The sequence below is a fragment of the Nelumbo nucifera genome, chromosome 2, assembly GCF_055504915.1.
Source record: "Nelumbo nucifera cultivar China Antique chromosome 2, China Antique-T2T, whole genome shotgun sequence".
Taxonomy (NCBI): Eukaryota; Viridiplantae; Streptophyta; class Magnoliopsida; order Proteales; family Nelumbonaceae; genus Nelumbo; species Nelumbo nucifera.
The window spans coordinates 39626198-39644972 of NC_142650.1; the positions used below are offsets into that span (position 1 = coordinate 39626198).

General features: G+C 37.4%; 1 protein-coding gene across 1 annotated transcript in view; it reads left to right on the forward strand.

Annotated features, from left to right (window-relative positions):
• LOC104599170 (uncharacterized) overlaps positions 1–18775 on the forward strand; it is a 45099-nt gene that overhangs the window by 18309 nt on the left and 8015 nt on the right. Inside the window, exons 3-4 of the mRNA XM_010261590.2 lie at positions 6514–6665; positions 18174–18310. Of these exons, the coding sequence (XP_010259892.1) occupies positions 6514–6665; positions 18174–18310 (289 nt within the window). The remainder of the gene's footprint in view (positions 1–6513; positions 6666–18173; positions 18311–18775) is intronic.

Genomic DNA, 18775 nt, shown 5'->3' on the forward strand with positions numbered 1-18775 from the left:
TCAATTTCTTGCCATAGGGATTTCAGTATAGAGTAGTAGATTGTTACACTCCTCTCCCCCTGTCTTAGGTTCTTCACATCACTTTTCAACTTATAGACTCTGGTTACATTCAACTTTTGTGAATAGGTCTCATTTACACTGTCCCATATCTCCTTAGCTGAAGACATCCAGAGATAATGTTGACTTATATGAGGTTGCATAGAATTGACCAACCATCCTATGATAGTATAGTTCTCTTGCATCCATCTCTCAAATTCAGGGTCTGTCTCTTCGGGTTTCACTTTACTACTTGTGAGATACCCGAGTTTTCCTCTACTACAGACATAAATTCTTATAAACTGTGCCCAAGCAAGATAATTTGTCCCATCTAGCTTGATTGTGGTCACACCAATCAAAATGGAATCTACCGAGCCAAGGCCGGAAACCGACACTTGCTTGAACTCACTTCCGTATGGCTCCATTAATCAAACGAAAATCAAAGAACCAGAAATTTTGTCTATATAAACTTACTTGAAGTCAAACCAGAACCCAGATGCTTGAAAACTAGGGTTTTACTCCGTCCAACTGTTGGGGAGGAAGAGAGAAGATGCAGCCGCTCCTACCAGAGCTTCCCAATCTCTTCCAAGCCTGAACTGCCCTCCTTTAGGAGTCAAAAGACACCTCCCAAGATCACCCAAAGCTTCACCTTTACCTGTACCTTCGAAAATCTCTAATTGGCTAGGGTTTTGGGCAGCAACAGAACAACACCACTTTTTGGCAATATCCAGCCAGATTTAAACTCTCCAAACCCTCTACCAACTAGGCCAGAGATCCTCTGAACTATAGAGAACCTATCTCTCCATACACTCTCTTAATCTAAGGGTGTATGGGAAAAGAGGAAGAAGAAAAAAGAAAGAAATAAACCTGCTCTGATACCAAGATGTAAATCAGTCCTCAAATATTAGGTGTAAATTTGAAGATTAGAGGGAAAAAAGGAAGAGAAGTAAGAGCAGTAGTACAAGAGAAGAAGATGTCGAAAAGAGAAGGAAGAAGAAGAAAGGTTCGAATTATCTTCCCTTTCTCCTCTAATCCTTTTTTATTAAGGATTAATGTTAGAGTAATGACAAGTATGCCCTTAAGTGGGCAGCCAGCTAGGCAGTAACATAAAGAGATTAAACAAAAAGAAATAACAGGCCCATTAGCCTACAAGAAAAGAAAAGATATTACAAGAGAAGATACTAGGACCCATTTGGCCCAGTCTCTTTACACTGGTTCAACCAATTAGCTACCCTGATCTGCTCCTTACCCGAACCAATACTACCCGGGCCACTTGGTGCAACTCTTAAAAATCTATTCTCCATGGTGGGCCCCAAACTCCTGACCCCCACCTTCTGGCCCCTTTGAGAAAGACAGAGACATGTCTCTTCTCTCTTGGGCACCCTTGACCAAACCTTTTTCTTCTATTCTATGCATCTTTCCTTCTTCGGGAAAGCACAGACAATCAAACACCGGTTGGAACAGTGACACCCATTCTGGTTTCCTACCTTGACACCCGCTCTGTCTTTTGGAGGTCTAAGGTGAACGTTGTAACTAACATCTTTATTAAGGCAACTGAAGAAGAGAGGAAGAATTATGTGGAAAGCAACTAGGGCTACAGCAGTATGGACTATTTGGGAGGAAAGGAATGGGGGGGGGTTTCAATGAAAAGAGTAGATCGAAAGAGGAATTGTTTGAGGGCCATCAAAATCAGAACTGCACATTGGATAAAGACACTTGATCTATTCAAACAATTCTTAGTGAATGATGTCTTAAGGGCATGGACTGAAGTGGCCTCCTATCCAAAGAAAAGGAAAAGGCATTTATGGAGTGGTTACCCCCGGAGGCTAATAAAATTAAACTAAACTTTGATGGAAGCTCCATGGGAATCACGGGGGTGGCTGGTATTGGAGGAGTATTTAGGGATTGCAACGGAAAAGTGTTGGGTATCTTCTGAACCTTTGGGGTTAGGATATTCACTAAAGGCTGAGCTAATGACATTACTACAGGGGTTAAGAATAGCAAACAATCAATATTTCTGTCTTTGGAAGTAGAGGGAGATTCAAAACTGTTAATTTCTTGGGCTAAAAACAAGCAGCTTGTACCATGGATATGCATGCATGAATTTAGGGAAATAGAGAACATCACACAGGAGCTGAATATAGCCTTCAAGTGGGTCAGAAGGACGGCAAATGGGATGGCTGGCACTCTAGCAAAGCAAGGGGTATATAGGCAACAGATGTTTTGGGCACCATTGTAACTCATATTTCCGAAATGGGACTGGAATGAATTGTTATAGGTGGATACACCATGTCTTTGTAATAGCCAGATTATCAGTTTAATATAATCCAATTTTCTTTCTGATCAAAAAAATAAAAGGTGAACGCTATAAAGGTCATTGCCAAACTCAGTCATGATAAGCTTTGCCAATGCAGATGCAAGAAGAGTCACCAAAGCTTGACAAGGTGGCTCCTCTGCTACTACTCCCCCAAAAATCTCAATTGCCACCTCATGTAACTTCAATCAATCTAAGGATTAGTTGGGGGGTATCTGTTCTAACTCTTAAATCCGCCCATCGTAAATTTTGTAGGATGCTGGTTTCATGGCAGAGTTCCATGAAAACACCACAACAATCTCATATTGCTTTAAAAATTGGTAAATTCCAGAGGTGGAATGATAGACCCCTTACCCTGATTTCAATGTTTCCCTTTGCCAAATTAACCTCCTTTTTCCAAGGACTTAGTTTGAACTGGCCTTGCATAGTAAAACCCCATTGTTTGAGGTACTGGAAAGTCTTTTGTTTCAACCTCAGGCATAACACCATTGCTACCCTTTCTCCCACTGGTAGCAAAGTAAACTGGCCACTAATTTTGAATACGACAATCAAATTCTGTCTCAACAATTCAGTTAGCCTTCTCTTTAACTTTGCACACCAAGGTTTCATCCCAGATCTCCACATAGCAATCCCCCCTTGTATTTTCGTAGCTCCTTGAGAAAGCATAACCATCATTCCCCTGTTTGCCAAAAGGAATGCAAACAGATTTCGACTTTCTATTGCCGAAAAAATCAATCAAAACCAAGTAATGTCCTTCATCCTTTTGCCTTGTTTTTGTAAAGAAAGAACGTCCTTGATCTGAGAATTTGTTCCAAAGCCTATTTGAACTGCTACTAAGTGCATTTTCAATGAAAGAACAAAACCAACTCAGAATCTCTTGCGAGGTAACCAAGACCTCTATGAGACTCCATGATTCTGAGTGTCTCATCTCCAGCCAAAGAAAATGGTTTGAAGAAAAAGCGCTTGGAAGAGTGGAAAGAAGAGTGGAGTCGTGAGCAAAGGAAAAACGCTTAGAGGAGAGCAAACAGTTGCAAAGGAAAGACAAGTCAGGAAAGAAAAGGAAGAAGGTTTTGGGCAGGGAAGAAAGAGGAAGAAGAAGGTTTTGGGTTAGGGAGTGAGAGGAAAAAAGGTAAAGAAAGCTCAATGGCTGGAAAGAGTGCCTCAAACCAATCTACCGGAGCCGAGAGACTCACCTGAGAAGATCATTGCAGCCAGAAAGAGTGAAAGATGTGGCAACCAGCCATCTTTTTCTGTGTTGCTGATAAAAAAAGGACTTCGATTAAGCTAGAATTATGTATCTATCTTTTATCTTTTTATGCAAAGGAGGGCGTTGCTACTTTTTTTTTCCGGTTTGATGGACAAGGGGCTGGGTACTTCAGCATTAAGGAAATCATGTGGACTAAAAGTATTACAAACTTCAAGGAATAAATATATAGTGGTAGATACTAAATGTATTACAAACTTCAAGGAATAAATATATAAAATACCAATAAGAGGTAGGATATAGGGATGACATAGACTAAAGGAGGGCTTATTTTGCACATGTGGCAAAGTGTACATATATACAGAGTGGATTTGCTAGTTGGTTAGTGAACTTCTATACAACCATGGAATCATTCATGTGGCAAAGTAGTTTGGAGCTCAAGAGGAGTCTCCAAATTCCTGTCCCCACCATCTATTCATAGAAAAGTTTCAGTCAAAAAAGGCCTTGCCGCATGTGCAAAGCAAGCCTTTAGGTAAGTTTCATATTAACTGATCGTCTATGATAATATGAAAACTACCAATATGAGGTAGGATATGGGGATGGCATAGACTCAAGGATTCTACATGTGGCCTATCCATTTGATGGCAGTGTGGACTGGCCAGAGGAATCACCCTCCCTCTTCCAACATGGCAGAAATAGGTGGGTTTGTGTAGGAAACTTCCTACTTGACATGACTAGAAAACCTAATGTATACATATATGCATGTACATGCATGTGTGTGTGTATGTATATATGCATGCATGTATGTGTGTGTATACGCATATATTCCATATCCTAGGATAAGCTTGATATCTTCACATTTGGTTTGTTGCTTGAGGTATAGTCATGTTTTCTTGAACATTGTTTGGTACTTAATACCTTTTGGAAAAAGTTGACATGTGGTTGGTCTCTCTTGTATGTGCATTGCAAGAGAATGAGGGATGAAGGATTTGCAACTAATGGAATAATGTAGCTCTGCAGATTTAATGGAAAAAAGAGTTTTCTATACAAGAACTTTTTTTCTTTTTTCTCTGTTAAAGGAAAATATGTACATATGATGTGTGTATATGTATGCATATGTTCATATATAATTTTCCTAACATACCTAAAACACAGTTACCCATGAAGAGCAATACTAACTTCTATCCTTGGTTTTTTTACCACCTAAGTCATTTATACCTTGTTCTCTATTCTAAACATTTTAGGTCATAACAATTAATTTTCTCAGAAGATGAATCTTTTCTTTTTTTTTTTTTTTTGGTAAGTGAAAAAAGGAATTTGTATTAATATAAAGGACGGCAAGGAGCCCTCAATTCGTAGAAAAATGTAATTACAGATAAATCAACAAAAAGTATAACCATATGTAGTCATTCTTTACATTCATATAAAAAATGAAGGATGCACAGTTATTCCTCAATTCATTAACTGAGATACAAGAGTACAAACTCAGCACCTGGGCCCATTTCACAAGAGTCCATTCTATCTTCCCTATGATGATCTCCAAAGAAGCTTCTTTACCCTGAAAAGATTCTGCTGTTTCTCTCCTACACAGTCCAGCAGATGGAAAAAAGGCAAGAACTTCTGTAGCATTTTCCCTTTAATTTAGAAACTATTAACTTTCCAACTGGATAACAAGTCAGCTACAAGGTGGAATTACCCACTGTCTCTGCAACAGCTTAAGAAAGTGGCACCAAACCTGAAACAACAAAGGACAGTGGATTAACAGGTTAGAGACAGATTCAGAGGACTGTCTACGAAGGCAACGGAGTGGTTCCAGGTCCCAATCCATGCCTCCTTAAGGCTATGTTTAGCTTGAAGGAAAAGGAAGGGAAAGGTAGGGAAAGGTAGGGAAACCTTGTATTGGTTTCCCTGTTTTTCCCTTCCTTTCCCTACCTTTTCCTTCAAACCAAACATAGCCTAAGTTATCAGTGGTCTTGGTTCTCCTCCAACCAGCAGAACATATGAAAAAAAGCAGTCTTCAGTGGCATCTGAATACCCCAAATCCAAGACCACGAGACCTTTGTAAAAGGGTGAACAAGGCCTTTATAGCAGGACCTAACCGAGAAATTTCCTGATTTTTCCAGTATCCAATCTCTCATATCCCTAGATTGACCATCGAAGCTAATAGAGGATACCCTGCCCATTAGATTTGCCAATTGGTCTACCTTCCAATCGTTTAACTTTCTTCTAGAAGTGGGAGCCCAGATCAAGTGTGAGTTCTGCAATTTGGCATTGTCCTTCAGGGATCTCTCCTTATCAGTATTCTTCATACAGAGGCCCTCTAACAAGGTTTACATTTGAGATTTGACATGTGGGAAGGAGATCTCTTGCTGAAATTTGCTCAATGAATGGAGAGTGGAAAGAGAAACATGTGTGACCCTTTTGGGATGCAACGTTCAAAGTATTGATACACACTGACACAGCAGAAGGGGTGTATCAGTACTTTGTACCACACTTTTTTTTTTTCAAAAACAGGGCTAATGGGTAGGTTTAAGCATGGATTCATCATCATCATTATCATCAATGCCTTATCCCAACAGATTTAAGCATGGATTAACATATAAAATAAAGAGTTTGGGGGTTAGCCTTAAAAAAGGCAATCGGCACCCTGCTAATACAATACGATACGCCCGATACAGGGTGTATCGTGTGTCAATACTCTGAACCTTGTTGGGATGTTTAGTTTTCCCTATATATTCTCCTATCTTTCTTATTCTTGGTGATTTTCCTGAACCTTTATATATTGTAGAGGCAGGCAAGGTGATGAGACAGCTAATATTTTCTTTATGTTCTCCTTCGTAACTCATTATTTAAGTCAACTTTTTATTTTTTAAACATTTTTTCTGTAGTTGGTTAAGATGAGTGCTATTCTAATGGTGAGATTAATGTAATAGTGTAATGTTGGAAATCTTATTTTCAGGAGATACACAGCATTATATGTTAGTAAACACATCTTTCAATTTGATGGTGAGATTGATGAGATGATGGGCCATACATATTTGTTTCTGAAAGAGCAACTTGAGCTTTCAACTACAGCTCCTCCTTCTGGAATTCTTCATGGAACCATAATTGGTGTGCACCTGGCATTTGCCTAGATCTTGTTGCTAATGATACTGTTCATTATTGAATTTAAAAGTAAATTATTTTTTATGCTTTACTCTTTGTTTTGATTGGTTTTGTTATACTAGTTGTATTCCATGCAATGGATATTTTGGTTCTATCTTTTCCATTGCTTGCTTTAAATAGCCTTAAACTATTTGTTACTTATCTTAGTTGAATTAGTCGTGATCTTTATGAGATGTACCTCAGTTAAAGAATTAATGTGCCATCTCATTGACATTTCATAGACATACTTTTCAATATCTGAATTGAATTTTTGGTGTTTCCATGCTTTTTTTAAGATAAAAAATTATATTAAAACAAGAAAAACAGGATACAAGGAAAGGTGATAAGCAATCACCCGAATGAAAGGAAAACACCCAAAGGACCTGACTAATGCTTAAAACACCCAGATAGGCCAAACCCTCCCAACAAACCTGAAACCTCAAAATCCAAACCCCATACAAAGCGAAAAGAACCAACACATGAACAGAAAACAAGCCAAAACCAAAACCTGTACGATACCCAAAGCAAACAAAACCACCCCCACCCAAGACCCATAGCGAAAAACCAAACCCCCAATGGATTCTGAATCAACAAAACTACTTGTTAATTTTTTTATTGCAATCTTCCTGTTGTCTTCTGGCTGCACTTTTGTGTTTCCTTACTTTCTTGTTAAGTCCAAGGCCAAACAAACCTCCTTTGACCTTGCGAAAACCTTTGAAAATGGTATTTACTGTTGGCTTCTCTTAATCTTCTGAATTTTGAATCTTCTAACTGTATTTAATGTTCCAACGACTTCTTCCATCTTCCAGTCAGAATTCTGACCCCTATTCGGAACAATCTCCCCCTCCAAAACCTCTTCCTTTTCCTTGATGTTATACTCACCGCCTCCGTCAAACTTTTCCAACCTATAGAAGCCGTGTGTGTCTAATTAGTCTGTCAACTACCACTTATCTCATCACTACTAGCCATAGCATGATTGGCTCAAATGGATGGTGGGCCATTAAATCATAACAGAAACTGATTGTGTGACCATCCATTACACAATAAGTGCACTTCCAAGGGCCATTGCCACGTCCTCTACCATATAGAAGTGATTTTATCAAGGTTTCATCCTCATTTATTCATCTCTAAGAATTCCTTCATATTTAAAGACAGAGGTGTGTCACACCTCTGAGAATGTAGGAATCACATAGGTGCATGGGGCCAATTGTTTCAGCTGCATAACCTCATCACTTTCTATGAAGTATATTATAGCCATTCATTTGATGAATTTCCTTTCTAGCCTTTATTGTACCAGGGTTCATAGGCATTTTAGATTAAACCTTTTCCAATAGCTAAGTGTAGATCCATCACATAGGAACACCAAAGGTACTATGAAGAGTCTTCCATTTTAAGATAGGCCTCTCCCACTAGCCTATGATGTCCTATCTTCACATGAATTGATATATTATCATCCATAGTCAAGTAGATATCCCCATTTTAGGGTGCATCTCCACTTACTATTTCAGCTCACTTTCTCACCAATGATGAAAAGATTTTAGAGATGACTTCCAAAATCCAATCCCTATCTCATGCACTTTTATTTAGTGAGGGAACATTCAGATTTGCAATCCCAAAAGGTGTAGGTTAGGTTCGACCAAGGTTACTTCCACTAGCCTTCATAAAGCTAGAATTAGAACTGAGTCCAAGTTGGTAACCGGTTGCAAGAATCCCTCTTGGGAGGAATCTAATTGGACTCAGTTATGGAAGGGGGATTATGCAATAATCCTTTATGGAGTTTGGGAAGTTGGACTCTATATAAGTGAGCTAGAATCACCAATAAGTCTAAAACATGGCCAACCTCTTATGGCCATGTGCAATTCAGTACATGCTATTTTGTAAACACAAACACATAAAGCAACCCTTTCACAAAATTACTAAAGAAACAAGTGAGGCCCAACCCACTTAATACTAAAACACGACAAGCCCACTAAAACTTTTGGCCATGTCACTAAAATGTGACTTTTAACAGTCCAAGTTATGGGCCTTGTTGCAAGAAGCAATTTGGCCCATACACTGTTGCTGTCATCATTGGGCTTGTCTTGCTTTAATCTCTATTGGGTTGGGCTGTAAACATGAGCCAATTCCATTGAGGTTTCAGCACCTCAAACCCTGATTAAATGTCAATTAATCACAGCAATGTGTCACTATAGCTTGAAATCGCCTATCAAGGTGGACAATTTCTAACCATCGATTTAGGGTTTGATGTGTTGCAAGTTCAATCAAATTACAGTTGTGTGATCTGACCTAATTAGCAAGTAAAACAACCACAAATGACAAACAAAAGCACACAAAAGACTGCTGTTGTAGTGAGGCCAAAATCTTCTTCTTCTTTGAGCAATTCAACCAAGATCCCATCTTGCAAATCGAGCCAAGATCTCCATCTTGTGCATTGATCCGTGATCTCCCTCAAGACTAGCTTTGATTATCCTTCAGGTCTTCCAAAAATAAAACAAAAGAACCTATTTCTAGTGCTTACAACTGAAAGACCTAATACAAATTGGTTCTAAAATGAAAAAGATAAAATCTCGGAAAACCGACTAGAAGTACATAGCCACCCAAAGATGATTACAACCCTTGAACGATACAAATTTAATAATCAATTAAACAAAAAAATAATTCAGCAAACCACAACAAAGAATTAACAATCATCACATGAAAAAAAACCCTAATTATCAGATCACATAGTCCTTGGTGTGATCTAATCACACCTCTAATCGAATTAGAGAAAACAAGCTGAAATTACTAGAACTGAATTGTGCAAGCTGCTACAAAGAATTTCAAGTCTGAATGAGCATGTTTCAAATTCCAAAATTCAAACCAAATGCTCGATACCAATTGAAAGATGTGAAATTCACATGGGGCGGAAAAGCAATTTTAGAACCTTTTCAATTAGGGTTTGAGAACCCTAATGAATCAGCCATTAAGATCACTATATCTATCACATGAGAGAAAACACTCTTTTCTCTCCAAGAATCAAGTTGAAGATGGCACAACCTTGGATATTGCCTAGTTCAATCCTTTGAGGTTTTAGAAGTGAATTGGAGCTTCAATCACATCTGTTAATGGAGGATTTTACCAGAAACAAAACCTCCAAAACATTTTCCTAAAACTGGTTCAGTATGGTGAACAAAGATGAACAAGAACACAAGTTTGATCCTAGGGTTTTTTCTAGGTTTTTGGATTGAATATGTGTGAGAACATAAGCTGATTGGTGGTATTAATTCCCAGCTATTATTGGGTTTAAATAGGCTTCTATTAAGTATTCTCTAAACCCTAGAAAGATACTAATCAAATTGGGAAAGGCTGGGTTTTAGTTAGTTAATTCAGTCCAACTATGACTAGTCAAAACTAGTCAAGTTTCTAGTCTAACTATGAAACTTGCAAAATTGGACAAACCAGTCCTAGTAGGTTTCTAAATTTCTCAAGGGATGAGTGAGAGGGTGTCCTTGTATGTTGTGGGACCCACATGCCATCACCACTTGTACTTGTTAATGCACTAAGCACCCTATTAGCCATTTCACCACTTGTAGTAACTTGTTTCCTACGTATCGTTCTTTCCTTTCTGCTATTTCCAGTGTTTCTATTCTTTGTAGAGGCCCTAAATTCTCCTGAGTAGAAGAATGTCATGCTAGGGGAAATTGATCCTATTTGTAAGAATTACATGTGAGATTTGGTTGACCTTCCTGAGGGTAAAAAAAAAAACCTATGGGTGCAAATAGGTTTTACAGTTAAGCATCGCATCAATGGTTCAATAGAAAGGTATAAAGCTAGGTTCGTGGCCAATGGAAAACATGAAGTTCATTATACGGAGATGTTTGTTTCACTTGCTAAGATGAACTCTATTTGTGTACTTCTCTCCTTTGCTATGATATTTGATTGGAAATTAGATCAATTGGAAGTTAAGAATGCCTTCCTAAATGGTGATCCTAAGGAGGAAGTGTACGTGGTTAAACCTCCATGATTTTCTTCAAAGGAAACAAAAGGAAAAGTTTGTCGTCTCAAGAAGTCCTTGTATAGTCTGAAACAATCTCCTAGGGCTTGGTTTGGTAGGTTCAATAATGCAATCAAGCAAGTTGGCTTTAGACAGTGTCAGAGTGATCATACCCTCTTTGTTAAGAGAGGTGATATGGTTGCTATTCTTATTGTCTATGTGGACGACTTTGTTATTACAGGGAATTGGGAGTCAGAGATTTAGAATCTGAAGAAGTTTTTGGGAACTTAGTTTGAAGTTAAAGATTTAGGCCCCCTAATACTTGGGATTAAAGTTGCAAAGTCAGACAAGGGCATCTTTATTTCCCAGAGGAAGTACATCCTAGATATCCTATAGGACACCAGTAAACATGGAACCAAACTAGCAGACACTTCAATTGGTGTTAATTACAAACTTGGGGAAGAAGGTAGTGGGCCTCTCTCTGACATGAGATGGTTTCAAAGACTTATTGGGAGATTGTTGTACTTGTCTATGTCTAGGCCTGATATAACATATGCAGTTGGAGTGTTAAATCAGTATATGCATGCACCCAAGGCCATTCATCTTGCTGCAGCAGAGCTAGTTCTTAGGTACCTGAAGAAGTTCCCTAGTAGAGGCATTCTCTTCTCCAAGCATGGCCACTTGAGGGTGGAGACATTTACTGATGTTGATTGGGCAGGTTCAGTTGATGACAGAAGAGGTTTTGGGAAGATGAGAATGGCTTGGGATAGGGCATTTGCTTGGTTGGTAGCACATGACAGCATTCTTACTACAGATCATTTGAAGAACAGAGGGTTTTACATGGAAAGCTTCTGTTACTTATGCAACTTGGAGGAGGAAACAGTACTGCACCTGTTCTTTTCTTGTAGTGCAGCAAATTTCATTTGGAAGTTCTTCTCATTTCTGTTTGGAGTCCATGTCTTTCAACCTTCATCCCCAGCAGAAATCTTCTCCAAATGGCCAAAATTCAGAGGAAGCAAGAAAGCTAGAATCATGTGGAGCTGCATTCCATTTGCAGTTTGCTGGTCTATATGGAATGAGAGGAACAGAAGGATTTTTGAAGATAAGACAAAGACCATTGATCTTTTGGTAGTTGCAGTGAGTAATCTGATATTAGATTGGCTACAGCTTCTAGAGTTTGACACAGTGAACAAAGCTGATATGTTAGAAAACTTTTGGAGTACTCTTGAGTTACAGCCCTGTAATGAAGATTTATTTTCAGTTTGAATGATGTACCTTTGCTTGGTTTGTCAACTTGACAACCAAAAGTTTTGTACTGTACCTCTTTTTCAGTTCAATGAAAATTTTCTATTGATCTTTCGAAAAAATGACAGAAGATCTATCACAGGTTATTGTACTTTTGTTGGGGGTAATTTTCTGATTTGGAGAAGTAAGAAGCAAGCCGTGGTTGCTTGGTCAAGTGCAGAGGCTGAGTATAGGGCCCCATGGCTCATAGTGTGACTGAAATGTTGTGATTGAAGAAATGCTTATGGAGTTGGGAGTCAAAGTTTAGCATCCAATGTCATTGTATTGCGACAATAAAGCAGCGATATATAGCCCACAATTCTGTGATGCATGAGAGAACAAAGCATATCAAAATTGCAAGTATCCAGCATGTCGACATTTGTACCAAGTTGGGGATGATAGATATATACAGCCCAACTTGAGGGGGAGTGTTGGTAGGACTGTTTATTTTAATATATTGTCATTAGGGGTAATTATGTAATTTTTTGCATCTTTTAAACACCCATAAGTCGGTCTAGGCGCCACCACTGACAACTTTTGCCAAACATTCTTTTTTTCTCCTGTCATTTCTTCTTCTCTTTGAATCTAGAATATTCTAATACCCACTACACCTAAAACAAAGCAGGAATCTTGTTCTTTTGGGTGTTAGAAAAACATGAACAATGAAAATTGCAGTTCATACAGGGGTGCAGCAGGTGATGAGAAGACAGTGTATAAGATTGATATAGGTTCATCGAGGATTGATTTAAGGAAGATTTATGTGATGATCAGAAGGCTATTGGATCAATTGGGGCTTGATTGCACCTTTTTTTTTCTGTTGAAAGAAATTTCTTTCACATTTTTTTGATGGAGATATGAATATTTGGGATTTTTCTCCCGGTTCTATTTTGCTGCCATTATCAGATGTTGATGGAATAGATCTGGTCTTTCAGTATGTCCTCCATATTTTTTTAGGACCTGATTTCTTTGGTCTAAATAGTATTGGTGTTGATTGGAGATGGCCCATGAATTCTTTAATTCTAGGTTAGCCTCTACATCAACCAATAGAGAATCATTTCTTCTCTTGGAGAACACACTAGTCTCAAAATGCTACAGTTAAATTACGTGGGACTAATTTCCTTAAATGGTAACAATCTGTAAAAGTTTATATTAGTGGAAGGGGCACTTTGAAACTTAACTAGGAGGACCAAAGAAACTGGCTGAATATGATCCTATGTATGAGGTTTGGGAGCAGGAAAATATGATAATCACATCATGGTTATTTAACTCCATGACCTCCCAAATCAGTCATGGGCTCATGTTTCTTGAGATTGCAACCGGGATTTGGGAGAGGATCAATAGAACTTATCTTGAGAGAAGGAATGGGGCCAAGATCTTCTAGCTCAGGTAGGACACTGCCAATCTTAGAGAAGGGGAGATGATGTTGCCTGCTTATTATGCTGCCCTACAAGTCGTGTGTGGGGGGGGAAGTTGGATTATTACTAGGGGTGCAACTTGGGTCAGATTGGGTTGGGAATTTATTAAATTTTCAATGGAACCAAACCCTAACTCGAGCCTAATGTAGTTGAAATTATTCAAGTTGGGCAGCCTGACTTATAGCCCTAATTATTACAAGGTTAATCATTGAAGGGATGTTGAAAATGCTGAATCCATAATTTGACATAATTGGGATGCAATTGTTGGGAAGGGAAGATATCTTACCCATTGATGAGATTCAGCAAGAGGCCTCTAGGAGTTGCTATGAAAACTGGAGTGTTTTGCTCTTGTTTCTGTGGTTAGTGGAAGCAAAACATTGGGAAAAGCAAGTAATTAATAAAGAAGATAAGAATCGTTTGGCTTGTGACTATTGTAAGGGTACTTGGTTCACTGAAGAGACCTGTTTTAAGTTACATGGTTTTCCTTCATGGTTCATGAAGGGGATGTAGTCTTAGAAGCCGAGTGTTCATAATGTTGTGAATGTCTTATGCTAAGCCTTCTACTACTATAACTGAGAATTCTCCTCAAGTAGATCTCCATACTACTAAGGAAGAATTTACTCACATGAGGTGCCTCTTTGCTCATCTAGAATCCCACAATAACAATGCCTCTCCCTCTGTTGGTATTATAACTTCATCCTTTTTTTCATTCAAGTAACCTAAGTGTATCTAGTCACGCTTTTAATGTCTCCTGGTCATTGATTCAGGAGCATTTGACCACATGACTAGTATGTCCACTCTTTTCATCATATCATCCCTTGTCTGGAAATAAAGTTGGAATTGTTAATGGATCTCCCTCATCTATCTTTGGAAAGGTGGATATTCATTTGGATTCTAATCTTACAATATCCTTAATTCTTTATGTACCCTAATCATCTACTAATTTGTTGTCTATAAGACAGATATACCTTAATCATCTATTAATTTGTTATCTATAAGACATATTACCAAAAATTCCAATTGTAAAATAACTTTTTTCCTATGTGTTCTAGGATCCGGAAATAGGGAAGATGATTGGATGTAGACTTGAAGTTAATGGTCTCTACGTATTGGATTCTTCATTTCAGTCATTTTCTTTGCAATCTAGTAGTCAGTGTCCTAACAAATCTAGAATGTATTTGTGTCATTCTAGATTCTGTCATCTTAATTTTTGATCATTGAGATTCCTTTTACGGAGTTTCTAACGTCAATGTTTTCTAGTATGTGTGAAGTTTGCAAGTATCCCAAGCATTGTAGAAAAATGTTTCTTATAAGCAATAAAAAAGTTCATTTCATTTTGATATTATTCATACCAATGCACGTGGACCTCTTCTCGTTATTGCTATGGATGACATTTGGTATTTCATTACATTTGTTGATGATTGTACTTAATACACTGGTTATACATGTTTAAATTACATGATGAAGTTTCTGGAATCATTAAGAATTTGTATAAATGATTCTAACTGAATTTGAGCAGTCCATGAAAATTTTCAGGTCAGATAATGGTACATAATAACTTGAAAAAATATGAACATGCTTTTGGAAGAGAGAGGGTTATTCTCCTGTTTAATCCCTCCTCAGGTTATGTATGCTTTATTCATGTATTAGGTCCACACTGTTCTAAGTTTGATACTAAAGTGGTTAGAGGAGTCTTCTAAGTTTGATACTAAAGTGGTTAAAGGAGTCATTTTAGGGTATGCTTCCACGCAAAAAGGTCATAAATGCTACGATCCTATCACTAGTAAACAGTATGTTTTGGATGTTACTATTTGAAAATACTCGTTCTTTACTCAAGTCTCTCCTCTTCAGGAGGACAATGTGTATGATCAACCTGAAGAGAGATAACTTCCTCTTCTTGTCACCATATCTCTTCCTACTTCTATGTCTCCTTCTCTTTATCTCAAAGCCTCCCTTGCAAGTATACTCAAGACAGCTGAATAAGAGATGATTGTGGAGGCTATTTGTGATAGGTTACCAAAATCACCTCTTTTGGATTCAAATTTTGGTAACCCTCTACCCATTTTTTATTCTTCTCCTATTCTTGTTGACCCTTCTATGCTTGTAGACTTGGATTTAAGTATTTCTCAAAGAGAAAGGATTAGGAAATCTACTTTACATCCTATTTCTAATTTCGTTTTCTACTCTCATTTGTTTTCATCTTGTAAGACTTTTCTGGTTTCCATTTCTTCATTCCTATTCACAAAAATGCCTCTGAAGCCTTGTCTAAACCAAAGCAAAATCAGTCATAGATCATGAGACAGAGGCCCTTATTAAAAATGAAACTTGGGAGTGGTATATCTACCAACAGGAAAAGAACCAATCGGGTGTAGATGGGTTTTTACAATGAAGTTTAATTTAGATAGATCTGTGGAAAGATATAAAGCCAAGTTTGTTGCCAAGGGTTATACACAAATCTATGGCCTTTACTACATTGAAACTTGTGCTCCATTGGTTAAGATGAACTCTATTAGGGTTCTGTTGGTTGTAGTTTCAAATAAATCCTGGTCATTGTATCAATTAGATGTTAAGAATGCTTTCTTACATGGTGACTTGAAAGAAGAGGTTTCTATGGATTGAACAATCACCATTAGTTTGTTTTGATTGATTTAGCAAAGGGATTAAGATATTTGGGTATTTGCCCCCACCACCAAGTGTCAAGGTGATTTTTGGTAAGATTTGCCAGTCATAAAAAAAAAATAAAGAATCCATCTATGGATTGAAACAATCACCAAGAGCTTGGTTTGACTGATTCAGAAAAATGGTTAAGAGATTTAGATATACTTAGAGCCATGTAAATCATATTTTCTTTGTTAACTAGGAGGGAGGCTGATTGATAAAAAAAAAACTGAGGGAGGCTTTACTTCAGCCCTGTTTGTGTATATTGTTGGTATGGTAGTTACAGGTGATCACCATGAAAAAATTCAGCAATTCAAGACTTTCTTAACATCATAATTTGAGACTAAGGACTTGGGAGATTTCAAATATTTCTAGGTATTGAGGTGGTGAGATCCAAGAAGGGCATATTTATCTCACAGAGAATATATTCTTGATTTGCTTGAAGAGACGGGGAAACTAAGGAGTTAAGCCTTCAGATACACTAATAGATCCCAATCATAATCTCAATTGTAGTGATGGTGAGTTGTTAGAAGATAAGAGGAATATAACAAAAGATTTGTGGGCCGATAACTTCTCTCTAACATTACCAGTCATTGCTTATTTAGTTGGGGTGACAAGTTAGAATATGCATATTTATTCTTGTACTTCTCACATGGAAGCAGATGAATAGATTCTTAGATACTTGAAGACCTCACCTGGTAGGGAATTGCATTTTGCTAAACATGGATACTTGCAGAGAAGCTTTATCCATGCTGATTGGACAGGGTCTTTTGATGGTTGACACTACACTTTTGGTTATTACACCTATGGGAAATTTGGTGACCTCAAGAAGTAAAAAACAAAATATGGTGGTGAGATCTAGTGCAGAAGCTGAATTCGGGTCTATGCCTAATGGTATATCTGAATTAATGTGATTGCAGTTATCGATCTTGGTATTTCCTATAATTAGTTTCACTGTGACTGTACTAAACATGTGGAGGCTGATGGCATTTAATCAGAGAGAAGGTTGGCATGAAAGAAATCTTCTTACCATATATGTCAAAATCAAGGACCAATTGGTTGATTTCTTGAGCAAGGGAACTGCCAAGAAGTTGGATTATGTTTTAAGCAAGTTAAGCATGCTTGATATCTATGCTCCACTTGAGGGTGACTATATGTTTGTTTTTTATTTTTAAGCAAGTGAAGCAAGTTAGACCTTTATGTCTGTTTTTTATTTTTTATTTTTTGTCTTTTGTTATTACTAGACAGGGACAGACCATCCATAAGCATAAATAGGGGAGGGTGGGCTGACGATGAGGTCAACTCTATTTTTTCTCATTTTGATCTTCTCTCTTCTTTTGTCTTTCTCTTTCTTTTCTGTTTTCTTCACATATTCTGTTAATTGACTAGGTGTTTAATCATTTTAAGTTTAAAAGGGAAAATTTTCCCTCTATAAATCTTGCTTCACTCTGGACTTTCTTTTCAATAAAAAGTTGTCTTACAAGAAAGATCAAGGAAAGATCTGCAAAAGGATATAATTCTCTCCCTAGATAGGACACGAAATTCTAATTTCCTTAATTAGATGTCCTGGAGGAAAACTTTGGTGCTTCTTCAGCATCCTTGCACATGATACGTCTATTATGTTTGTGAAACTTCCTACTATAGGAGATGAGAATCTTTTTAAGAGAAACCATCCATATATGTTCAATTGCTTGAAGGTGAAGCAACTAGTAAATGAAAACTGAAGAAAAACCTTTTCTATTTTATATCTCATTTCCATATGCAGAAACCACAAAAAGGATTCTTTTAAAAAAAGGTCAATAGTGCTATGTTAATGATATCTCTAACACACCAAACTTCTAGTTGTTAATAATAAGTATTAAATTCATGAAGAATGATAAAAGTATATTGCAACATCATCATTCTGATGAAAAAGATCTAAGTTCCATTTTATTCGATTTGCAGGAATGGGTATTTAGGAACTGCATCTACCATCCTTGCATGCATGAGACTTAAAACTCATGATTATCTGATTGAAACTTCAAATAGCTGTGTAATCCTTTTCCATTAGTGGTAGATCACTTACTATTCTATTTCATGGAAGAATGAAAAAGATTTTAACATTTGTAATGGTAGATCACTTATTATTCTATTAATGTTAATCAGATCAGTTTATTGCCTGTGGCAAATCACGGGACAAGGCCTATGAACTTGCTTCACAAATTTGGTTGGCTGTTATCAACAATTTGGAGGAAAATGAGCAGACATTTCAGTTATTTAAACGTCTCGCATTAGAAGGAGATGTAAGAAGCTATTTATAAGTGATTGCTCTTGCCTTTGTTTTCATTATTGGATCTAGATGACTTTTGTTACTAATAAGTGTGAAATTCTAGCACCACAAGTGTATATTTGGTGTTAATTTTGGGAGCCCATAAGTCTGATATGGAATAGCCATCAGCAGTGTTGCAATTGACTTCATCATTTTTATTACTTGATTGTTATATATATATATATATTTTATCGATGACAGAAATCTTTATTAATGAATAATACTTGCGAAAATTAATTACAGAAAATGGGGAGGTAAACTATCTTAACTTCCCAACATCAAAATGGCAACAAAATACTAAAAATGTGCCCAAAACAAAGAGTCCTTAGCCACCCCTTGCTTAGCTAACCCATCAGCCATTGAGTTAGCACTTCTCTTCACCCAGCTGTATTGCACCTCTAAGTCCTTACACAGCCAATTAAATTCTTTCTTCTCATTT